General features: G+C 32.3%; 2 protein-coding genes and 1 long non-coding RNA gene across 3 annotated transcripts in view; 2 read left to right on the top strand and 1 right to left on the bottom strand.

The window, feature by feature from the left end:
- Positions 1-12,048, bottom strand: part of LOC114332279 (histone acetyltransferase KAT7) — a 406,379-nt gene extending 394,331 nt beyond the window's left edge. Inside the window, exons 1-3 of the mRNA XM_050656904.1 lie at positions 11,962-12,048; positions 11,392-11,875; positions 2,356-2,592 (exon numbers count right to left, since the gene is read on the bottom strand). Coding sequence (XP_050512861.1) covers positions 2,356-2,592; positions 11,392-11,875; positions 11,962-11,979 — 739 coding nt within the window. The 5' untranslated portion in view covers positions 11,980-12,048. The remainder of the gene's footprint in view (positions 1-2,355; positions 2,593-11,391; positions 11,876-11,961) is intronic.
- LOC126888616 (uncharacterized) overlaps positions 1-26,433 on the top strand; it is a 558,932-nt gene that overhangs the window by 294,647 nt on the left and 237,852 nt on the right. The window lies entirely within an intron of this gene.
- LOC114332281 (rab3 GTPase-activating protein non-catalytic subunit) overlaps positions 12,247-26,433 on the top strand; it is a 61,841-nt gene continuing 47,654 nt past the window's right edge. The window contains exons 1-3 of the mRNA XM_028282056.2: positions 12,247-12,421; positions 12,476-12,700; positions 12,757-13,315. Coding sequence (XP_028137857.2) covers positions 12,337-12,421; positions 12,476-12,700; positions 12,757-13,315 — 869 coding nt within the window. The 5' untranslated portion in view covers positions 12,247-12,336. The remainder of the gene's footprint in view (positions 12,422-12,475; positions 12,701-12,756; positions 13,316-26,433) is intronic.

Below are 26,433 nucleotides of genomic sequence, written 5' to 3'. Positions count from 1 at the left end.
CTAAAAGGGCTTGTGCATCGATGTTTACTGTGTCTTCCCAGCGCTTTCTTGGCTTTCCAACAGGTCTCTTTCCCTCATTCTAGCATTCAGTGCTCTTTTTGGTAGCCTATCCTCTCCAATTCTTATCACATGTCCGGCCCATTGCAATCTTTGTATTCTAATGAAGTCTGACAGGGGTGTTTCCTTATAAAGTTGATAAAGCTCGTTGTTGTATCGACTTCTGAAGATTCCGTTTTCCCTCACAGGTCCTAGTATTCTCCTCAGTACTTTCCTTTCGAATGTGTCTAGTTTGTTTTTGGGTGTTTCTTTCAGGATCCAGGCTTCACTGCCATAGCATGCTATTGGTCGAATTAAGGTTTTATATATTCTCATCTTTGTATTTCGGTGACACTTTTAGACAGAAATATATGGGAGAGGGCAAAATAAGCTCTGTTTGCCTGCGTTATTCCCTTCCGTATTTCTCCATCTTCTTATTCGTCGGCATATATTTCTACTCCCAGGTATGTAAACTTTCCAACCGTTTCAATGTCATCTTCATGTATAATGTTTTGTGGGACTATATTTCTTCTCGTCTGTGTCATTATTTTTGTTTTCTCTCAGATAATTTCCAGACCTAGCATTTGTGTTTGCGTTTTTAACTCTGCGTATGTGCCCTGTGCCCCTGTTGATGTTCTACTCATAATATTAATATCATCAGCATAAGCGGCCAGTTGGACCGTTCGGTTGGTCAGTATTTTTCCTCGTCCAGTTTGCATTTGCCTAACCGCATACTCCCGTGCCAGGTTAAACAATGTTGGGGCCAGCCCATCTCCTTGCTTTAGTCCCTGCGAAATTTTGAAAAGGTATGTCCGGTGGTTTTGTATTCGTACACATATGCCTGAGTTTCATCCATTGTGGCTTTAATGAGTCTAATTAGCTTGTGTGGTATTGCCAATTCAGCCAATATATAGTATAGTTTGTTCCTTTTGACTGAGTCGTATGCCTGTTTGAAGTCTATAAACACGTTGTGAACATCAATGTCGTGTTCCCATGATTTGTTCAAGATCTGCTTGACTGTAAATAATTGATTCAGTGTCGATCTTCCCCGTCGGAAGCCCGTCTGATACTCTCCAATAATATTTTCTGCTAGTGGTTGGAGCCGCTGCGCTGGTTTATAATATACGTGAGGACTTTATATGCTGTACATAGTAGAGAAATTCCACGGTAGTTTTTGCACTGGAGCTCTCTTTTTTATAGATCAGGCATACTATACTTTTTTTTCCAGTCGTCTGGTATTTTCTTTTCTTGCCATATGTCTTTGATGAGCGTGTGAATGTGACTTGCTAGGTGGTCGCCATCTACCTAATACAGTTCTGCTGGTATTTCGTCAACTCGTGGGGCTTTATTGTTTTTCTGGGCCTTAATAGCTTCGAGAACTTCCTCCTATGGTTGGAGCTTCTACTCCATTCTCTACTTCATTCTCTTCTACGTAGTTCGTACCCATTTCATCTTCTATGTCACTTGTGTTCCAAGTAGGGTCTGAAAATAATGCTTCCAGGTTTCTGTGACTTTCTGTTGGTCACTGATTATTTGCCCACTTTCATCTTTACATAGACTTGTGTGAGGCTTATACCCACTTTTTATCTTTTTTAGGTGTTCGTAAGCCCCTCTAAGTTCGTTGTTTTTGAAATATTCTTCCATTTTTTCTATTTGTCCATTTTGATAGGCTCTCTTTTTATTTCTACATATCTTGTCTGCTTTCCGCCTTGCGACTTCAAATGATGTTCGTCTTTCCCGTGTTCTTCTTGTTATGTACATTATGTGTGCTTCATTTCTTTCCTCTATTGCTTGTCTGCACTCGTCATTATGCTCCTCTTCTCTCCTTTTTCTTGTTTCCCAGGATGGACGCTGCTGCTGTCAGTACTGCTGTTTTGTTAATTACTCCATTTGCCCTCTATGGAGTGCAGTTCTAGCGTCCTTAACTCATTTGTGACTTCTTGTTCGAACCTCTCTTTACATTCCTGAATCTTCAGTTTCTCCAGGTCCAATTTGTTTGTTCTTTGTTGTCTTTCGTTTCTTTCTTCGTAAATAGTAAATGTAATAAATAAATTAAATAATAATTGAGTGTAAATACGTTAAAAATAAAAATAATAAATTACCTAAGTGTTTTGAATTAAAATAACGTTAATAAACAAATAAATAGAAACAGTTCAATACCTCTCACTTATTAATTTCCAAGTATTTTTAAACTTTTAAATTATTATATATACTGACCTATACACTACAATGATTTCTAAATAAACAGGTTTTGATAAAAAATATTAATAATAAAAAAATAGGTTTCATATACTAGAGGCATTTTGTATTTTTACGTACCAACAATCTCCTTTGATTTAACTTTATCCTCCTTCTTTTCATTCCTAACCTTTTCCACAGTTCGTGCCTTAGCCCTTGGTTCTGGTTTCACTTTTGGTTGGTGTTCCTTGTGACTTTTTTCCTTTATAGAATCCGACTCTGAACTATTCTCAGGTGAAAAAATACTTTTCTTCTTGTTAGCATCTGTGTTGTTTTTGGCAGCAACTTTTTGGGCACGAATTTTTGGAGGCTCTTTTCCTAGAAAATCAAAATTGATTAGTAATTAATGACACTCGACTATTATAAGGCCCCATGGCCGTGGGCCCCCTCACAGTGGCGTAGCTGACAGGCCCGCAAGGCGGGGGGGGGGCGACGTTAGGAGGGGCCCTTTAAAACCTTCAAGCTTAATACTTCTACTTTTTTTATATTGGGGATTAAAACATATTTTCCTAATAAGCATCAAAATAGGAAATTTGGAATTAACTCTATTAGACTCTTACTCTTTTTGGGTGCAATTTAGCGTTTCATACTTTCGTGGACATGTTGCTAGTTTAGATAAAAGTGAATCCCAAAAAGGTAATTTTTTGTCGGTGGTTCTTTTACTAGCTAAATATGATCCTGTTTTTAGCTAAATTAATCGATAAAAACAATAACTTGAGCCCCCAAATACAAAAAACGAAGTTATAAATTTGCTGGCTCAAGAAACTGAAAACAGATTGATTAATTTACTTAAAAAAATTGTTTTTATTCAATAATTCTTGATACCACTCAAGATATTTCGAAACACGATCAGCTTAATTTTACAAACTGGAACATGAAGTAAAACCACTACTATGTAAAAGGTATATTTACTAAATTTTTTAAAAATCCCAATGGATTGAATGAAATGTGTTCATCAGAACGTTTTCGAACCTATCGGTCCATCATCAGTGAATTTGAATACTTGCAAAATAGCCCCAGAACCAAACAATGGTTGTGATTATAAATCAATCTACATTATATTAAAATAATATTGTAAAGGCTAAACGCCAATGTTCATGGATATAACCTCTGGGAACATGGTGATACTCTACCCGAGGACCCAATCAACCATCTTAGGTCAACGATGACTACCAAGTTTAAGACTATTAACCATTATATTAGTGACTATTAATCTAATAATGGATGACAATCAAGAATGTGTTGATATGAAACGGGAGTGGAGCTGCATAAAAGACGCCATACAGGAAGCAGCAGAAAAAACAATTGGCAAAAAGAAGAAGGAGAAGAAAAAAGAATGGTACAACATCGAATGTCAAAAAATTATGGAAAAAGAAGTGGAAGCGAGATTAAAATGGATAAGAACGAACACAGCAGAAGACAGAGAAAACTACGAACTACTGAGAAATGAAGGCAAAAAAATTAACAGAAAACAAAAACGACAACGGATAGATCTAAAGATTCAGGAAATCTCTCTCTCCTGTCGTTTCCCCATTACTGAGGATCGTGATTTCTTACAATATTCCTAACAATGTTTCTCCATTGGTCTCTATCTTCAGCTGCTCTAAGAGCTTCGCAGAATGAGTTTCCAGCTGAATGCTTTATTTGGTCAGACCATCTAGTCGGTGATCGTACTCTTGATCTTCTCCACGGAACGTTTCCAGAAACAATTAATCTCTCCAAATTGTCGTCACCTCTTCGAACCACGTGACCAAAGAATTGCAGAATTCGTTGCAGACATAATGTGGACAGCCTTTTTTTAATATTGAGTTGGTTTAGAATGGAAACGTTTGTCCTATGAGCTGTCCAAGGTATGCGCAGCATTCTTCTCCAGCACCACATCTCAAAAGCATCAATTTTTTGGCGCTCGCATGCGCGAAGTGTCCAAGTCTCTGCTCCGTATAGAAATATTGAGAATACAAGGGCATTCACCAGTCTCATCTTGATATTTTGAGAGATATATCTGTCTTTCCAAACTTTAGTTAGGCGACTCATTGCATTTTTTGCCATACCAATACGTCTCCGAACTTCTGTTTCACAGTTACCATCGTTAGTTATACTTATACTAGACCCGAGATAGACAAAGGTGTTTACTATCTGGTATTCCTGTAATATGTTAGTCAGTTGAATAGTGTCAAATCTGTCGACCACCATTATTTTTGTCTTAGCTTTATTGATTTTCAGACCAACTTTATTGCTTTCGTACTCAACTCTTCGCAGAAGATCTAACATTTCTTGCTCATTTGCTGCTATAAGTGTAGTGTCATCAGCAAATCTTAAATTGGAGATTTTCCTACCAGCTACTGTTACTCCACCGGCCCATCCTTCTAAAACCATCCTCATGACATGTTCACCATAAATGTTAAATAAGTCAGGTGACAACACGCATCCTTGTCTAACACCTCTCTCGGTCTTAAATTGGTTTGAGAACTTCTGATCTAGTCGTACTGCCGCTATATTAGACTGGTACAGATTTTTAATAAGTGTCACCAGGTGCATTGGTGCGCCCATTTCTATTAAAATTGACCACAAATTTATCCAGCTTACACAATCAAATGCCTTTTGGTAGTCAACGAAGCATATAATCATAGGTACTTGAAATTCTCTAGACTTTTCAATGAGTTGTCTCAGGTTCAGGATTTGTTCCCTTGTACCTTTACCCTTTACAAACCCCGCTTGTTCCTGAGGTATTTGGTAATGTAGATAGGTTTTTAATCTGTTTTTGATGATATGCAACAAGATTTTACTAGCATGTGTTATTAGTGATAGTGTGCGGTAGTTTTCACATCTGGTAGTAGTTCCTTTTTTGTGTAGTGGGATATAAATTGAGGTACACCAATCAGATGGCCATTTTCCTGAATTCCAAACAGCGACACAGATAGAATGGATGATATGTAATCCTTTGTCACCTAGTAACTGTAGTATTTCACATGGTATTGAATCAATGCCTGGGGATTTATTTCTCTTTAGTGATTTAATTGCATCTTTGACTTCAGCGAGTAAAACAGTAGGTTCTCTAGGGTAGTCAGAAGGCCACTGATTTTCTGCTGATACCTCGTTATTTTTATATAGCTCGCCACAGTAGTTTCGCCATGTTTCCAATATTTCATCAGTATCGGTCTTTAAATTACCTTCCTTATCTATTACAGACCACGTTTGAGGTTTAAATTCTCTGGTAAGGAGTTTAATCTTCTGGAATATGTCCCTCGGTTCATTTCGACAGCCATGTTCCTCTATTTCTCTGCATATTTGAGAGATGTAATCAGCTTTATCTTTGCGGCACTGTTTTCTGATTTCTCTTGATAACGCTCTGTATTCATCGTTTGTCCCGTATCTAGTTTTATGTTCTTTTCTGCGTTGAATCACAGTCCACGTATTATCGGATATCCATGGCTTACAGCCAGTGGAAACTGCTGCCTCACAGTCTTTTGCAGCCTCGATTACCTTATCTTTCAGATAGATCCAAGTGCTCTCAGGGTCACTATCTACTTTGTCTAAAGAAAGAGCATCTTTTAGGTTTTGTTGGAAGTCATTGATTTTTGATGGAGTTAGAGACATGACTTTTCTCTGGGGTCTTCTTCCCTATTCAGGAAATAGAGAATGAAAAATATAACAGAAATTTAAAAAAATTCTATAATAAAATAAAAGAAAACAATTGAACATTCAAAGGTAAATTAAAAGGAATAAAAAACAAACAAGGTAAAATTGTAGAGGAAGAGAAAGAGTATAAAGAAATATGGACAAGTCACTTTAAAGAATTACTAATTGAACCAGTTATAAATGATGAAATAGAAGACGAGGACGAAGAAGAAACGAACACACAGGAACCAACATTAGAAGAAGTAAAAAACATTATAATGAAAGGGAATAATGGAAAGGCACCTGGGAAGGACGGAATAAATCTAGAACTAATAAAATACGGAGGGGACATATTGTATGAAAAAATACATGAATTGATTAAGAAAATATGGAAAGAGAAGACAATGCCGAACGAGTGGGAAATTGGACAGATTATAACGATCCATAAAAAAGGCGACCAGCATGAGTGTAAGAACTACAAAGGTATTACACTATTAAACGTTGGCTATAAAATATTATCGTCAATAATACAAAAAAGGTTAACAGATAAAACAAAAAATATTGTTTTACAATATTTTTTTTAACGAACATCAAATTTATAGACTTTGAATAAGCCTTTGACTCAATAAAGAGAAAGGAAATAATGAAAGCACTAAAATATCAAGGAGTAAGTAAAAAACTAAGAAACCTAATAAAAATGTGTCTATGAATAAATAAAAAATAAGTATCCTAACACAAAAAGGGGAAACAGAAGAATTCGAAATAAATAAAGGAGTGAGACAAGGTAACTCACTGTCAGCAACACTATTTAACCTGACAGTAGATTTTGTGTTAAGAAAAATCCACAAGGGAAACCTAAGAGCATCAGGTTACCAATTAATCGCCTATGCAGATGATATAGCGATAGTAACAAAAACACGAAAAATCATGAAAAAATTATTAATGGAGATATAAGAAGAGGGAAAGAAGATGAGACTAAGAATTAACGAAAAGAAAACAAAATTAATGAGACTCGGAAAAGCAGAACAAAACAGAGAGATAAGGATAGGAAATAAAAAATTCGAGGAGGTACAGAAATTTAAATACCTGGGCGTTATGATAAATAACAAAGGGGAAAGAAAAACGGATATCGAAGAAAGAATAACTGCGACAAACCGGGTATACCAAGCAAATAGAAAACTACTAAAGAGTAAAATATTGACCAAACAAACAAAAATGAATATATATAAAACAATAATAAGACCAATAACGATGTATGCAGCAGAAACCATGACTATGACAAAAAATAAGAAGAGAAATTAAGGATAAATGAACGAAAGATAATAAGGACAATACTGGGTCCAGTGAAAATCGAAGAACAAGACTATAGAAGGAGAACGAATAAAGAAATTTTAGAAGAATTAAATGGTGAAGATATAGTAAAGAAAATAAAAGTACAAAGAACCAAATGGCTAGGTCACATATGGAGACAAGGACCAGAATCAGTATCAAAAGCTATGATATTGTGGCAACCAGGAGGAAAAAGGAGACGTGGTCGACCCAGATCCAAATGGTTAACTGAAGTAGAAGAGGACCTAAGAGGAGCAGGAATTACAAAATGGAAAGAGAGGGCAATAGACCGGAAGAAATGGAGACATATTAGTGAACAAATACAATGATCATGGGGACTGATCCACCCCGTAAAATGGATCTAGAAAGCGAAAGTGGCGAAACCCCACATGGGGTGTTAAGCCATATACTATACTATGTACCTATAGGTGTTTTCTATAATCATGTGTTAGTAATCTACATGCATTTGAATTTTAATATTGACTTGACATTTTTTAATAACAAAAATCTACTTACTTTCTTACGAAACTGAAGACCCCCGATTGTTTCAAGACAAGTTGTGACTGTCGAAACAAAATAAATTCAACAATCACGTTAGATAGTGCAAAGCATAACACTGAACCTACACAACCATTGTTTTTTGTACTGAACGCTAGATTTTATTATTTGGCAGTTTTACACCAATAAAAAACAAACCCACACAATTGTGTAGGTACGTGCTGAAAGGGATATAGGTATGTGATTTCCAAAAATAATGCTTTCCCCTGAATTAATTCCTTAACACATTGTACACTTCAATACCATGTAATAATATTATGATACATATGATATTATCATATTATGATATTATGATACATATTATGATCATATTATGATACAAGAAGAATACAAAAAACAATGTTATTTTTATCCGAAATTCATGTTATCCGAAACAGCCTCCCCCCCAATTATTTCTCTTAACGGAGGTTTTACTGTACTTTGTGGTTTCAGTTTTTGCAGCAAATTAAACTAAAAAAGTTCTTTTGAAAACTAATAAACATTTATAAATTTTCAAAAATGCCTACAGCTTTAAGAAGTTGTGCCCAGAAAATTGTTTTTAAAAGAAGAAAACAAAAAGTTAGGTTGTGTGTGTTTAAGAAGAATTATAAATGGAAAAACAGTTTGACAACGCCGCACTTGACCACTGTGTGACATCATTTCATTCTTATTGTAAAAAAACTGTACCATCTCATAAACAACAATCATCTTACTTGTCTTCATATTACATTTTTGTTGAATGCTGAGAATTAAATGATCTATATTGGGAATCTTGTATTATTCAATAGTTTGTCGTTAAGCTGGGGTATATGATCAATCAGCAACAATGATTGTTGTTATAACATTAACTCTTAAAGTTGTATTTATATGTCTGGATAGTTTTAGTGAAACTATATTCATTTTGTTAATTTGTTTTTACAGTAAAACCTCCGTTAACCAAAATAATTGGGAGGAGGGCTGTTTAGGATAACAAGAATTTCGGTTAAAAATTACATTGTTTTTTGTAATCTTCTTGTATCAAATTACATAGTATTCTTGGTTAAAGTTGGTTTTAAAAGATACTATGAGGTGATTTCATAATGTTCGTCATAAAATTTTGCCTCATTCAATTCTATCGAGCGATGTTGACAAATTAACATCCAATTGTTTCTGTTTTGCGATAAAAATTTACATTTTATTGACGAAATTATTGAAACTGTCAGCCGTTTTGGTTAAACGATGTTTTGGTTAACCTATTCACTACCAGTAACATGCCTCTCGTGTTTTGACAAACTTTGTTTATGTACCAGCAATGCAACATCTTAGGGGTCTAAAATTTCGCTGGCATATGGAGAATAACCTCTTATTGTGGGTGGCAGTCAAAGGGTTACAGGAGGTTTTACTGTATTGTAAAATTTAAGACAAAACATTAGTGAAATAAAACGATTTTCAGTATACAGTCCCTGCTCAATATATTAGACTGAACCTAGAAACATCAGTTTTTCTTTAATTTGAAACACCTTAAAAGTACAGTAAAACCTGCCATATCCGGATCAATGTGGCGACAGACCGATCCGGATATGAAAAAATCCGGATATCAACACCACTACTTCTTTTACAGTCTCTGAAACGTTTTCTCCTTCATACATTCTAGTAATCAACGCCGTCAATAACCTTCGTCGATAGACATGTTTTATAGATTCTATAATATATTATTTCGTCATCTTTTAGTTCTTCTTTTAGTGCGTTGTCCAACAGCAGGACTGCCTTTCTTGGTAGATTTCAGTAGATCCGAACGGCGCAGAACCGTCCGGATATGGGGAGGTCCGGATATGGCAGGTTGTACTGCATGTTAAAAGTCATACGGAACTACTGAATGGGTTGAATTGTGAAAACTCGACAGATGGCAGTAGAATGGACTAAAAGGGCAGGGCACAATGACTCAACTTTTTTCAACTTTAGTTTATTAGAGTGATTAATGTTCAATTTTTGTAAAATTTGCAGTGGTGAGTGTTAATATTGTTCTACATATCTTGATGTTAGTTTTTAATTTGTTTAATTTATTTAAGGCTATGGGTACATAATTCGCAAATATTTTACGTGTATCCCTACTTTTTCTGTCTTTACACGGCAAATTACGTGTAGTAAAATTCACACTGGTGTGGATATGTAAACATTACTAGAATGTCATTCTACTTGAAAATGTCATAATTAATTTAAAGAGATGGCTTTTGAATGTTCTTGGATAACTGTTATTTTTATAATTGCAAATTATTAATTCAGTTAATAAATGTGATAATTTTTTCACTAACTATGTTTTCAGTGATTGTAATAATTTATTTGTACAACAAAAACTAATAATCAATCGAGAAAAGAGGAAAAGTGTTAAAGTGATTTTTTAATAATATGTTGTTATTTTGGAACGCTTACAATTTTGAACATCTCTAACAACAAAATACTTGGATCACAGGATATATCCTATGGATATATCTGATGTATTCTCTGCTTGGATCTTTCACAAATAATACACAATAAATAACTTTTTATTAAGTTCACGTCTTAAATCAATTATTTATCAAATACACTATATATCAATAATATTTAATCAATTTCTCAAAATATTCCCGATGCAATGTCAAATATTTAAAATTGTCACTGATTGTCAGTGTCTGACTGACAATATATGCTGACAATATTATATTCGGTTGAGTGCGTTGTAAGACAAAGACAGATTTGGAAAATATTACCACGGCATTGTGTTCACTTTTTTCAAATCCTGAAAAAACCAATAAATATTTTTGAAAAATTTAAACGCAGAATGAAAGACTAAATTATTACCGAGGGCCGAAAGTCCCTTAGAATAAATAAAAAGTTTATTTTGAATGAGATATTTGAATTTAAAAATCACACTAAATTTTCTCTTAGTTTTTTCACCCCTGTAACTTATTAAAATAAACATTGTAGAAGTTCTCAGGGACTTTCGGCCCTCGCTAATAACGTAATCTTTCATTCTGCGTTTAAATTTTTCCAAAATACTTATTAGTTTTCTCAGGATTTGAAAAAAATGAATCCCCATTTGAATAGCATTGCAGCCGAAAATATGTTCCGATCCTCTTAAGATAATGATAGAAATATGTTAATTTTTCATATGGGTGATTATAAAGATCTTTCTGTTGAGCAAATCTTTTATTACTGCTCTATTAGAAAATACAGAAAATATAGAAAATATAGTCAAAGATAAATAACAAAAAAATGTGTATGTCTTAATGGTCAGTTCGAAGGTTGAGTCAAAAACTTACAAGAGACACATCCTGTTATATCGGTTTGGAGGGGTGGGTATGGCAGAAAGATTTCAGTCACTCCTAGAGGGCAACGAATTTTAAAGAATTTGGCTGTAAAACACAGAAGAGTCACCCATAGTGATATGAGGTATAAATTGGAAGAATCAGAGTGTTCAGTATGTCATAGGCCAGTTAAGGAACCAACCAAACAACTCACTATTGCCACAAATGCACAAAAAACGTTTAATTTGGGCCAATTTGCATAAAGACTCTATGGTCATATAATATTCACAATACTATTTTGCCTACCATGCCTAGTCTATTCTTATTACGTCTACAAACAAAAAAACAAAAACTATTTGGTTTTTAATACCTCTGATCGGTGCTTGCTTCTGTTCAGTTTTAGCTTTTGCTACAGCTGCTTTCGCAGCTCCTTTTGCTGCTGGCTTCGGAGGAGAAATTGACGCCTTAGGAGTAATTGTTGCACTACTCTTAGGCTTCACATTACTCTTTCGTTTTGGAGGTTGCTTTTTAATTTCATCATCTTCATCTGTTGAATAAGTCTTTGCAGCAGCAGGTTTATTATTTTTAGGAGTAGGTACTTTATTTTTTGCGACAGATTTGGAATCTGAAGTTTTGTTAGTAGGTGTTTTGTTTTCTGTGCTTTTTCGAACTTGTTTTTGAGCTGCTGGGGTTTTCTTGGTAGCTTCGTCAACATCTGATTGCGCTTTGCTGGAGTCCTGAGAGCTTGAAGAATCTGAATCACTCGACGAAGACGATCCTGAGCCGCTGGAAGAAGAACTAGAACTAGAGGAATCTGTTGAAGAACCAGAAGTAGATTCACTAGTACTTGCACTCTAAAAAATATAATCAATGTCAGTTGTAGATTTTTAAACTAGTTCTGAAATTGTATAATTAAAATACTTAAAATGATAGTACATACTTTTTTTCGATTAGCCATAATAATTTATGTATAAATTATTCTTTTAATGCATTTATTTTTGTTTACGACTTCTAATATGACAGTGACAGTGACAGATGTAAAACATAAAACATAAATGTCAAGGATTCTAGGTTATTTGCCCAAACACGATTGGCATTTGGCATCTTTGTCGGTTGTGTAGCCCTTCTATGTTCCTACACCGTACAGTCGGTGAACAGAACATGTTTTATTTTAAGATGTTGTCCATTCTGGAAAATGACATTTATTGTCAAGTTTATTGACGTTGTCTAAATTTGACTGAATGATCAAATCCAAATCACATCAAATTTAAGAAATTAGTAAACAAAGAGTAATGACGAATTTTATTTTTATAAAATGTCCTGCGAAATCCGTGTGACAGCATGTATACAAGAAATTAATAAAATAAGGAAATGTTTATTCCCAACTGACGACCAAAGAGGTAATAAATATTGATAATTAGTATTTTTGGTTTTACCTGTATCAATTATTGTAGGTACTGACAGCTGGCTTCAATCTTGTAAAATATCTGCATGTCCTACTGGGGATTTGTTTGTCATTGCAAATGAAAGAAAACTTGTGGTTCTTACTCCAAAATGGGATCCTCAATCCTCCCTGAATCTGTTTCAAGTATCTTACTCAGGACCCATCCATGACTATGATAAAGTAAAAGCTGTTTTATGTTTACCTGTAGTAGGTCAAAATGGTAACACTAGTTTAGGTATACATCAATTTGACTATAAAAGGAACCTCTGTCTTTATATTCAAATTTTTTAGGTCCTGAGTGGACATGCATTGTGATAGGATTTGATTCCGGACATGTACGATTTTACTCTGAGAATTGTGAATTGTTATTTGAAGAACAATTTCATGCTGAAAACATAACAACCATAAAATGTAGATCCCAACATAATCCAAGACCTGATTTATCACCATATCTACACCCAGAAGAAATATATGTGCAGTACCAAAGTAATGTATGTGTGCTCAATGGTATACAGTTGATGCAAACTTTAAGAAGCTGCCGTAACCAACCAAAAAATCAGGATATACCTTCATTGGTTCCTAAAAAATGGGGTTTTCAAGATCAGTCTGTTATTAATGATAGTGTTGTAGTAGGATTAAATCTCTCAAACACATTTGACCATCTGTTAACAGCTTCTACTTGTGGAGGTTTTCATTCAAAATATAGGGCTGTGCCTCCAAACAATACATTGGTTGTTGCAGCTGGTTCTAAGCCATTTTTAGGGTACCACTATGCATTAGAAGGAGGAGGACAGCCTGTTCTAAGTGATGTTGCTAAAGCTGTAGCTAATAAGTTAAAGAGTACCTTGCCGTAAGTAAATTAGCTTTTTCCGTAACTATATAATTATTTATTTATTTATTTTCAACGGACTGCTGCCCAATATTATTACAAGTTTATAATTTAATATTTCAATATACTTATGTGTGTCAATAATTAAAATATAATAAAATAGATATAATAATAATATAATAAAATATAAATATCACAAACAGATTTACATATCACAACAATGACTATCTATTCCACAACTACTCAAATAAACATACGCCTGAGGCCCGAAATGAATTCAGCGTTCGGTGCAAAAAAATCTAGATCAAGGTGAATATTTGCCCATCTTAGTGCTCGAGATAAAAAGTTGTTATAGGCATAGTTGGTTCTGTGAATAGGAACATAGAAAGTTTGGTTTAATTGTGTTCTGCGGAGAGGTACATGGAGACCAACCTACTCAAGTAGCTGAGGACACAAAACTAATGTATTAACTATGCCATAAAGCATCCTTGCATCTTTAATTATTCGTCGGTTAAGCAATGAGAAAATGCCAAATTGGGTTTCAATTTGATGATAATTTGCTTGATTTAACTCGAAAGGTATGCCCAGTTTATATGCTACATATTTCAAGAACTTGTGTTGGACTGTCTCGATTTTTGATATATAAATGTTATAAGATGGAGACCATACACAAGAACAATACTCTAGATGAGGTGTAACTAAAGAACAATATAGTAGTTTAATTGCTTCAATATTCTGAAAGTCTCTAGTGCATCTTTTTATAAAACCAAGCATTTGTAAAGATTTGGAAATTTTTGACATATAATGTGATTCAAATAAAAGTTTACAGTCTAAGTTAATTCCCAAATCACGAATTTCAGTGACTCAGCCAACAGGAATATTCTGTATATTATAATTATATTCTATTGGGTCTCTTGATCGTCCAAAAGAAATAGCATGACACTTGGATGCATTCAGGGCCATGACATTCAACATACACCACTCACTCAACCGATCAAGATCATGTTGAAGATTAATACAATCTTCTGTATTGTTGATAATTGTGTAGAACTTTAGATCATCTGCAAAAAGAAGAGGTGAACTGTGCTGGAAGCAGTGGTGTATATCATTGATGAATATGTTAAATAACAGGGGCCCCAAATGCGAACCCTGAGGTACTCCTGAATGAACCTTAATCTCACTGGAAACAAAATCCCTGAAACGCACCATCTGAACTCTGTCAATCAAGTATGTTCTCAGCCATTCAAGAAGTAGACCATTAACACCCATTTGTGTAAGTTTAAATATTCAAATATTATGTTTGACCCGATCAAAGGCCTTGGAGAAATCAGTGTATAGTGCATGTACCCTACAGCCCTTCTCCAAGGCCTTCCTCAGGAAATCCACAAACACTATAGTTTGTTTTTAAACCAAGAGGAGTGATTCAAATTTACTGTGCTGTAATAATTGTACCGGTGTTACCTTATCCATAAATTTCATCCATAATTTTTTTTTTATATTTTCACAAAAATTTGGTATAAATTTATCAAAAATGAATAAAACAGATAATATTGACAAGAAAAATGTTATATGTTATACAGTATGTCCCTGTAAGTTGTATCCATATGGAAAACTTTTTTATTATTAATTTTACGAAAAAAAGTTATTCTTCATAAAAAGCTCTGCATGGTCCAAAACCTAAGATTCAACCATCAGATATAAAATTTTATGAATGTTATACGAGGTATGTCAAAAAATTTGAATTTCACTCAAGAGTAAAGTGGCTTTATTTTTCACAATATTGAAAATTGCTATTATGAAAAGTTGTTTGGAATTAAAAACTATATTCTAATATGCATTTACATCCTTCTAATTGAAAAAAACAATTTTTTTGAAAAATTACCTTATTTTCAGTTATTTCAATTATGATAACTCTTTTATTATTAATTTTACGAAAAAAAGTGATTCCTAATAAAAAGTTCTGGATAGTCTAAAACCTAAAATACAACCATCTTATGTCAAATTTTATCAATTTTATACGAGGTATGTCAAAAAAGATAAATTTAGATCAAAAGTAAAGTACCTTTATAGTTCAGAATATTTCAATTAGAAGGATATAATTACATACTGAAACATAGTTTTTAATTCTAAAGAACTTTTCATAATAGCAATTTTCGGTATTGTGAAAAATAAACGTATTTTACTCTTGAGCGAAATTCATATTTTTTGACATACCTCGTATAAAATTGATAAAATTTGACATATGATGGCTGTATTTTAGGGTTTAGACCATGCAGAACTTTTCATTAAGAATAACTTTTTTTCGTAAAATTAATAATAAAAGAGTTATCTGAATTGAAATAACTGAAAATAATGTTAGTTATCCATAATTTTTCAAAAAAATAATTTTTCAATTAGAAGGATGTAATTGCATACTAGAACATATTTTTTAATTCCAAACAACTTTTCATAATAGCAAATTTCAATATTGTGAGAAATAAAGCTACTTTACTCTTGAGTGAAATTCAAACTTTTTGACATACCTAGTATAATATTCAAAAAATTTTATATTTGACAGTTAAATATTAGGTTTTGGACCATGCAGAGCTTTTTATGAAGAATAACTTTTTTCGTAAAACTAATAATAAAAGAGCTTTCCATATGGATACAACTTACAGGGACATACTGTATATGTTTGAAAAAAAAATTTAAACGGGCGATGTATTGACGGTGAGTAGATAATGCCACTCAAATTCAAAAATCCTTTATGGATGGTACGTTAGTCAACTTTTTTTCTCGGTTTTTTGTTAAATTCTCAAAGTAAATATAATAAAGCATAACATGTAAAAAAATCGTGATGGAGGTATTTTCCAAAACAAGCGAAAAAAATTCTGAAACTTAGATGTATTGCGCGCTATTCGTTAATACGTCTCAAATTCAAAAATCCTTTATGGATGGTACGTTAGCCAACTTTTTTTCTCAGTTTTTTGTTAAATTCTCAAAGTAAATTAATAAAGCATAACATATAAATAAAACGTGATGGAGGTATTTTCCAAAACAAGAGAAAAAAATTCTGAAACTTAGATGTATTGCGGGCTATTCGGTAATACGTCTCAAATTCAAAAATCCTTTATGGATGGATCGTTAGTCAACTTTTTTTCTCAGTTTTTTGCTAAATTCTCAAAGTAAATATAATAAAGCATAACATATAAAAAAATCATGATGGAGGTATTTTCCAAAACAAGCGAAAAAAATTCTGAAACTTAGATGTATTGCGCGGTATTCGTTAATACGTCTCAAATTCAAAAATCCTTTATGGATGGTACGTTAGTCAACTTTTTTTCTCAGTTTTTTGTTAAATTCTCAAAGTAAATATAATAAAGCATAACATATAAAAAAATCGTGACGGAGGTATTTTCCAAAACAAGCGAAAAAAATTCTGAAACTTAGATGTATTGCGCGCTATTCGTTAATACGTCTCAAATTCAAAAATCCTTTATGGATGGTACGTTAGTCAACTTTTTTTCTCAGTTTTTTATTAAATTCTCAAAGTAAATATAATAAAGCATAACATATAAAAAAAACGTGATGGAGGTATTTTCCAAAACAAGAGAAAAAATTCTGAAACTTAGATGTATTGCGGGCTATTCGGTAATACGTCTCAAATTCAAAAATCCTTTATGGATGGATCGTTAGTCAACTTTTTTTCTCAGTTTTTTGCTGAATTCACAAAGTAACTATAATTAAGCATAACATATAAAAAAATCGTGACGGAGGTATTTTCCAAAACAAGCGAAAAAAATTCTGAAACTTAGATGTATTGCGCGGTATTCGTTAATACGTCTCAAATTCAAAAATCCTTTAAGGATGGTACGTTAGTCAACTTTTTTTCTCAGTTTTTTGCTGAATTCTCAAAGTAACTATAATTAAGCATAACATATAAAAAAATCATGATGGAGGTATTTTCCAAAACAAGCGAAAAAAATTCTGAAACTTAGATGTATTGCGCGGTATTCGTTAATACGTCTCAAATTCAAAAATCCTTTATGGATGGATCGTTAGTCAACTTTTTTTCTCAGTTTTTTGCTGAATTCTCAAAGTAACTATAATTAAGCATAACATATAAAAAAATCATGATGGAGGTATTTTCCAAAACAAGCGAAAAAAATTCTGAAACTTAGATGTATTGCGCGGTATTCGTTAATACGTCTCAAATTCAAAAATCCTTTATGGATGGTACGTTAGTCAACTTTTTTTCTCAGTTTTTTGTTAAATTCTCAAAGTAAATATAATAAAGCATAACATATAAAAAAATCGTGACGGAGGTATTTTCCAAAACAAGCGAAAAAAATTCTGAAACTTAGATGTATTGCGCGCTATTCGTTAATACGTCTCAAATTCAAAAATCCTTTATGGATGGTACGTTAGTCAACTTTTTTTCTCAGTTTTTTATTAAATTCTCAAAGTAAATATAATAAAGCATAACATATAAAAAAAACGTGATGGAGGTATTTTCCAAAACAAGAGAAAAAATTCTGAAACTTAGATGTATTGCGGGCTATTCGGTAATACGTCTCAAATTCAAAAATCCTTTATGGATGGATCGTTAGTCAACTTTTTTTCTCAGTTTTTTGCTGAATTCTCAAAGTAACTATAATTAAGCATAACATATAAAAAATCGTGACGGAGGTATTTTCCAAAACAAGCGAAAAAAATTCTGAAACTTAGATGTATTGCGCGGTATTCGTTAATACGTCTCAAATTCAAAAATCCTTTAAGGATGGTACGTTAGTCAACTTTTTTTCTCAGTTTTTTGTTAAATTCTCAAAGTAAATATAATAAAGCATAACATATAAAAAAAAAAAAACGTGATGGAGGTATTTTCCAAAACAAGAGAAAAAAATTCTGAAACTTAGATGTATTGCGGGCTATTCGGTAATACGTCTCAAATTCAAAAATCCTTTATGGATGGTACGTTAGTCAACTTTTTTTCTCAGTTTCTTGTTAAATTCTCAAAGTAAATATAATAAAGCATAACATATAAAAAAATCGTGATGGAGGTATTTTTCAAAACAAGCGAAAAAAATTCTGAAACTTAGATGTATTGCGCGCTATTCGTTAATACGTCTCAAATTCAAAAATCCTTTATGGATGGTACGTTAGTCAACTTTTTTTCTCAGTCTCTTGTTAAATTCTCAAAGTAAATATAATAAAGCATAACATATAAAAAATCGTGATGGAGGTATTTTGAGAAAAGTTGAGTAAACTGAGAAAAAAGTTGACTAACGTACCATCCATAAAGGATTTTTGAATTTGAGACGTATTAACGAATAGCGCGCAATACATCTAAGTTTCAGAATTTTTTTCGCTTGTTTTGGGAAATACCTCCATCACGATTTTTTTATATGTTATGCTTAATTATATTTACTTTGAGAATTTAACAAAAAACTGAGAAAAAAAGTTGACTAACGATCCATCCATAAAGGATTTTTGAATTTGAGACGTATTACCGAATAGCCCGCAATACATCTAAGTTTCAGAATTTTTTTCTCTTGTTTTGGAAAATACCTCCATCACGTTTTTTTTATATGTTATGCTTTATTATATTTACTTTGAGAATTTAACAAGAAACTGAGAAAAAAAGTTGACTAACGTACCATCCATAAAGGATTTTTGAATTTGAGACGTATTAACGAATACCGCGCAATACATCTAAGTTTCAGAATTTTTTTCGCTTGTTTTGGAAAATACCTCCATCACGATTTTTTTATATGTTGTGCTTTATTATATTTACTTTGAGAATTTAACAAAAAACTGAGAAAAAAAGTTGACTAACGATCCATCCATAAAGGATTTTTGAATTTGAGACGTATTACCGAATAGCCCGCAATACATCTAAGTTTCAGAATTTTTTTCTCTTGTTTTGGAAAATACCTCCATCACGTTTTTTTATATGTTATGCTTAATTATATTTACTTTGAGAATTTAACAAAAAACTGAGAAAAAAAGTTGACTAACGTACCATCCTTAAAGGATTTTTGAATTTGAGACGTATTAACGAATACCGCGCAATACATCTAAGTTTCAGAATTTTTTTCGCTTGTTTTGGAAAATAGCTCCATCACGATTTTTTTATATGTTATGCTTTATTATATTTACTTTGAGAATTTAACAAAAAACTGAGAAAAAAAGTTGACTAACGATCCATCCATAAAGGATTTTTGAATTTGAGACGTATTACCAAATAGCCCGCAATACATCTAAGTTTCAGAATTTTTTTCTCTTGTTTTGGAAAATACCTCCATCACGTTTTTTTTATATGTTATGCTTAATTATATTTACTTTGAGAATTTAATAAAAAACTGAGAAAAAAAGTTGACTAACGTACCATCCTTAAAGGATTTTTGAATTTGAGACGTATTAACGAATACCGCGCAATACATCTAAGTTTCAGAATTTTTTTCGCTTGTTTTGAAAATACCTCCATCACGATTTTTTTATATGTTATGCTTTGTTATATTTACTTTGAGAATTTAACAAGAAACTGAGAAAAAAAGTTGACTAACGTACCATCCATAAAGGATTTTTGAATTTGAGACGTATTAACGAATACCGCGCAATACATCTAAGTTTCAGAATTTTTTTCTCTTGTTTTGGAAAATACCTCCATCACGTTTTTTTATATGTTATGCTTTATTATATTTACTTTGAGAATTTAACAAAAAACTGAGAAAAAAAGTTGACTAACGTACCATCCATAAAGGATTTTTGAATTTGAGACGTATTACCGAATAGCCCGCAATAAATCTAAGTTTCAGAATTTTTTTCTCTTGTTTTGGAAAATACCTTTATCACGTTTTTTTTATATGTTATGCTTTATTATATTTACTTTGAGAATTAACAAAAAACTGAGAAAAAAAGTTGACTAACGTACCATCCATAAAGGATTTTTGAATTTGAGACGTATTAACGAATACCGCGCAACACATCTAAGTTTCAGAATGTTTTTCGCTTGTTTTGGAAAATATCTCCATCACGATTTTTTTATATGTTATGCTTAATTATATTTACTTTGAGAATTTAACAAAAAACTGAGAAAAAAAGTTGACTAACGATCCATCCATAAAGGATTTTTGAATTTGAGACGTTACCGAATAGCCCGCAATACATCTAAGTTTCAGAATTTTTTTCTCTTGTTTTGGAAAATACCTCCATCACGTTTTTTTATATGTTATGCTTTATTATATTTACTTTGAGAATTTAACAAAAAACTGAGAAAAAAAGTTGACTAACGTACCATCCATAAAGGATTTTTGAATTTGAGTGGCATTATCTACTCACCGTCAATACATCGCATGTTTAAATTTTTTTTTTCCAAACATATATAACATATATAACATTTTTCTTGTCAATATTATCTGTTTTATTCATTTTTGATAAATTTATACCAATTTTTTGTGAAAATATGAAAAAAAATTTATGGATGAAATTTATGGCTAAGGTAACACCGGTAATAATTGTTTGTAATTGGTCCAACCGCAGGCAAGTTTACTCCACTGTTATAAAATTTTGACAATTATGACATTTATCAAACTTTGACACTTTTGGCATTTCATAGGTTAAATAAGTTATATCGGCGATTTTTTGTCTTTTCTGTGTTACTCCTTTAATTTTTAAATTTTTAGTCTGCTTTTATATAAAAAGCAATTGTTTTTAGAACTTTTTAGCAACATATTAATATAATATATTGATGGATTACCGTTGAGGGCCGACATGATCAACCAAAAAAGAAGATGTGTTTTGGTGACTATTCTAGTGACTTTCTTGGGTGTGTATCTGTCTATTTGGTTTACTCCTCTTGGTTAAAAAATAAACTTTAGTATGTTACATTCGGTTGATCTGCTATTCCGAAATCCAAATTGTTGGTCTACTAGCTGTTTTTCAAGTGAAGCTTTAAGATAGTCACATACAAAACATTTAAATATCTTTGGTATTACATTAATAATTATACTAATGGGCCTGTAATTATTCACCAATGAATTATCTCCCGCTTTATAAATAGGTGTTAGAAAACTATTTCTCCAACATTCTGGAAATTAATAATAATAATTTAATAAATAATAAATTAATAATCTTAATTACTTGTGTTGGAAATTACATTTAAAACTTTTACTTTCTCATGAGTTTATTGTTAATCATAAATAGGTTTTATGATTATTATCATACCTTATTATCATGACCTTAAGCTATATTTCAAAGTTTCAAATCTGTCTGATTGTCTAAGGATCCAGGAAGATTTGACTTCTCTATACAATTGGTCTCTTTCCAATTGTCTCCAGCAGGCCCGGCCCCAGGGGTGGGCGAACTGGGCGGCTGCCCAGAGCGGCAAATTTAGGGGCGGCAAATTTTAATTAGTAATTTCGTAAAGCTTGTTGACCTCTTTGGAAAAGTTAATTATGTTTTACAAGAGTACATTAGGAGAACAACGAATGGAGTAACAAGCAGCATCATTACTTGGGAAAACGTATTCGAAACGAAATGATTCAGCTCCTCCATGGCCAAATAAAAAATAAAATTTTAAACTTTTTGAAATCAGCAAAGTATTATTGGATAATTTTAGATTGTACACCTGATCTTTCTGGGGTGGAACGGATGACTATTGTTGCACGTTTTGTCGATTTAGGTTCCTGTTCACAAAGAGCTAAAATTGCACAATATTTTCTTGGATTTATACCTGTACTGGAATCCACTGGCTTAGAACTTACAGAAGTTATTGTGCAAAAACTGAATGAACTGGGAATACCTTTGGAAGATATGAGAGGACAAGGGTATGATAATGGGGCAAAGGTGAAAGAGAAGAACTGGAGAGTTCCAAAAAGAATTTTAAAAATGAATCCTAGAGCATTTTTGTCCCTTGTTCTATAGCCATTCACTCAACTTAGTCGTGGACGATGATACTAAAGCCTCGTAGTTTGCAGTTTCTTTCTTTTCCTTAGTGACAAAAATTTACAACTTTTTCTCAGCATCTATTGATATTTCTAGCCTAGCACTAAAATCTTTGTTCGAAACTAGATTGGAAAGTAGAATTGATGCAATTTCTCCCATTGAAGAAATCTACGATGCCCTGGTAGAAATCACTCTCAATAAAAACAATGATAAAATGGTTGTTCATGAGGCAAGATGTTTGGCAAATCAAATCCGTGATTTTATTTTTTTTTGCTCTGTGGTAATATGGCATGACATTTTCACATCAAATCACTTCACATCAAAGTTAGAAATTGAGAACCCTAAAATCAGAGGCACAGTAATAGCAAGAAAGAAAAAAGTGAAAAGACAATTTGGCTATGAGGCTGAAGATGAAAGTATGGACCTATTTCCAGAGACACGATAATAATATAAAGTTGGCTTCTATTTAAAAATTATAGACACAACCGTTAATGCATTAAGTGATAGATTTCAGCAAATTAAGAGCCATAGTGAAATTTTTGAGTTTTTGGGCCAACTAAGGAGGGAGGAGCGGGGCGGCGGTCGCCGATCTTGCCCAGGGCGGCAAAATCCCTAGGACCGGGCCTGGTCTCCAGTTGAATAAAGATAAGTGTTTTGTTATATCCTTTAGCAAATCTAAAAATAATGTTGTGTTTGACTATCACATTAATACAAGCCTTCTATCAAGAGTGACTGAAATAAAAGATTTGGGGGTGTTATTTGACAGTTCTTTGTCATTTATCCCACACATTAACAATTTGTCAAATAAAGCATACCGTAATCTAGGTTTTATCACAAGAAACTCTCGAGATCTTTCCGTACCCACATATAGAATTTTATATCTTACTTTCGTCTGTAGCATCCTGTCTTATGCTTCTATAGTATGGTCACCATACTATTTTAACCATATTTACACTCTGGAGAAAAGTCAAAATAAGTTTCTCCGGATTTGTGCTTATAGATTAAACTTAAAGAACATGTCTTTGATGGAATTAAGGTCAAGGCTAAATATCAGTTCCTTAGAAGACTACAGAACTAAATGTGATTTAATTTTTGTCTATAAACTACTTGATCATACCACCGACTGTTCTGATTTATTAAGTCTTATCAACTTTAGAGGTAGCACCAGAATTCTTAGAGACATGCCCGTATTTTCTATAAAATACTATCACACAAACTATGGCAAATTCTCTCCAATTAACAGGATTCAGACACTGGGAAATGACTTTAGTCAATCTTATGATCTGCTGGATATAAGATCTGTAACATTTAAGCACTGCCTGACTCAGTATGTTAGGAATCAAAGATGAGTGTCCTCTAGCTTGGAGTCTTCATTACATTTGATTTTAATTGTCAGAGATTTTCATTTTAATAATATTTTCAGGAAATTTAATTTTCTTAAATTATAATCATTTGTTTAACAATATTTAATAATTATTTAATACTTAGTTTAGTATTTGTGTTATGGTTAGGATACTTTATTTTTGTTATTTATAAAAATGGGGACATCCCGTAATAAATAAATAAATAAAAAGCTCTTCATATGTCTCTCCCATTTTTCTCCACTCTCCACGGTTCTGTGCATCTTGTTGCCATTTCTTGGACATTTGTTTAATGTCGTCCATCCAGCATGTTGGTGGTCATCCTCTGCTGCGTTTGTCTTCTCTTGCGTGCCAGTCAATTAGTTTTCGGGTCCATCTTGAGTCTTTTAGTATCGCTACGTAACCTGCCCAATTCCATTTCAGCTTGGCTATGCATTCGATGACATCAGTGATACCAGTTCTTTTCCTCATGTCTTGGTTCCTTATTTTGTCTTTTTTTTTGTCAGGCCAAGAATAGATCTTTCCATGGGCCTTTGTGCCACTCGCATTTTTAGTGCTGTTGTTTTTGTGAGCATAAGAGGTTCTGCTCATTATGTCATAATCGGAAAAGGGCATTGGTCAAATGTCTTCCGTTTAATAGCTATCGGGATGTTACTCTTAAAGATGTCTCTTAGTGAACCATATGCCGCCCAAGCAAGTGTTATTTGTTGTTGAAATTCACAGGTCTGATATTATCCTCGTTTATTATGATTTCATAACTGAGATATATGTACTTTTCTGCCAATTCGACCACTTGATTTTGGATGGTTAGGCATTGGGAACTAAATTTGTCATCAATACAATTTGAGACAAATTTAGACTTGGAGACTAATTCAGAATAAAAAACAGAAAATACTTAAATATATTCTAAAAATATCCTATGATGTCCTAAGAGGACTCAGAGAACAAGACTTTTGGTTTACAGTATAAGAAATAGATCAGTAGATATTAAGAATAGACAAATAGTAGGAAATAAGAAGCTGAAAATGTCTGCATTTATTATTATTGTGACTACTGCGGCTCATTTATTTTTATAATAAATGTAAATTTGTAGTAATTCATCAATTTGCCAGAGAACAGCACCAAATTATTATAATTTGAATAAACACGCAGCCTTGGATAAGTTAATATGTTGATAACAGGAAAGCAAGGTCAAATTGACTGAAACAATAAAAATATTAAGAATATACTGTTAGAAATAAATTGAATATAAGACCAGAAACTTAACAAAACCTTATCACAAAAAATATATTTTAATCTTCCCCTTTTCTTATATTTGAAATATACCACATAATAACATATTATAATCAAGCATGAAACAGTAATAACCATAAATATTAGATACTAAATAAAAATTAATGTATTAGTATTGTTATTTAAAATTGCATAAATAGATGGATGTTACAGTCCTTTTCATGACCATTTTTCAGTGCGTAACAGTTTTTCGATTTATCTCTAAGGCATTAAATTGTATGTGACAGAAAAAAAGGCACGTCGGTGATTACAGACATTTATAACATTTCTTCTAGTTATTCTAGTTGTCGATAGATGGCGCCATAATAAAAAAATAATTATTTATTAAATAAAATAATAATATTATCAATATAATCTGTACAATTTATAAGACTATACAAATCAAAGAAAATACCATTTTATAAATGCAATAGACACAATTGATTTGTTTTTATTCCAAATTGAAAATAAAATGTGACAACTGTCAGATTTAACTAAAATGTCATGTTAGAATAAATGTCATAAATGTGTATTATCACGGACTTACCTTTTTTTCTATAATTTGTGACGCACTGAAAAATGGTCATGAAAAGGAGAATAACACCTTATACAATACAAATAAAAAAACATGAAAAAATTTTTTAAGAAACGCTTTTATTTAGTTACCAGTGACTAAAATTACAAATATAAAAAAATCAACTAAAAAGCAAAATTCAATTTTTTAACGAATAATGTGTGAGATTTTTGTGTATTTAATCTGTCTAACAATTTTTTTCGAATAATCCTTCAAGTTTGAATTTTTTTTATTTTTTCTTTTTAGTTGATTTTTTTTATACTTTTAATTTTAGTCACTGGTAACTAAAGAAAAGCGTTTCTTAATTTTTTTTTTATATTTTTTTATTTTTTACTTTTTAGTCTTAGGTACACTTTTCAAACATTAAAATATATCGTCATGTTAAAAAAAAGGATGTATATGATAAACACATTTTTTGCATTTATTTCAACATTTGATACATACATTGTACATTTTCTGTAATTTCTTCATACATTTCTTAAATCAAAATTATTATTTACACCTATTACAGTTTTCGATGTCTTTCCATCTCTTCTAATGCTTTCCTATTGCACAGTGTAGACCCTGCTAATTTCCACTCCATCCATTAAGGGTTCGTAACAAACTTTGAATTAATACGCCAAAACGGATTCTAATGTTAATTGTAGCACGAAACGTCTCTACCGGTGGTTTTTCTAAGACTACGTTAAAAACACGAATTTTTGAATTCGAGTTTTGGTTGAAGTTTTGTTTCATATCGTATTGAAATTTGACACGAATAAGCGCCGATGTTTATATAAACAAAGATATGAGCGTTCAAAATCGTCGCCGCTTAGGATGTTTATAAACATGATGTCCAAACATGAAAAGTAGTCAGAATCGGCAAAAAATTTTAAACTTTATTGTTTATAATGAACTATTTTAAATGGGAAATAAGCCACAATTTTACCAAAAAAATGAATTTATTAACGTTTCGACGCCCAAGTCGGGTGTCGTTGTCAAAATACAAAATAATACTAAATAAACAA

This window comes from Diabrotica virgifera, chromosome 1 (genome assembly GCF_917563875.1).
Source record: "Diabrotica virgifera virgifera chromosome 1, PGI_DIABVI_V3a".
NCBI lineage: Eukaryota > Metazoa > Arthropoda > Insecta > Coleoptera > Chrysomelidae > Diabrotica > Diabrotica virgifera.
This window is presented reverse-complemented; position numbering and strand designations above follow the sequence as displayed.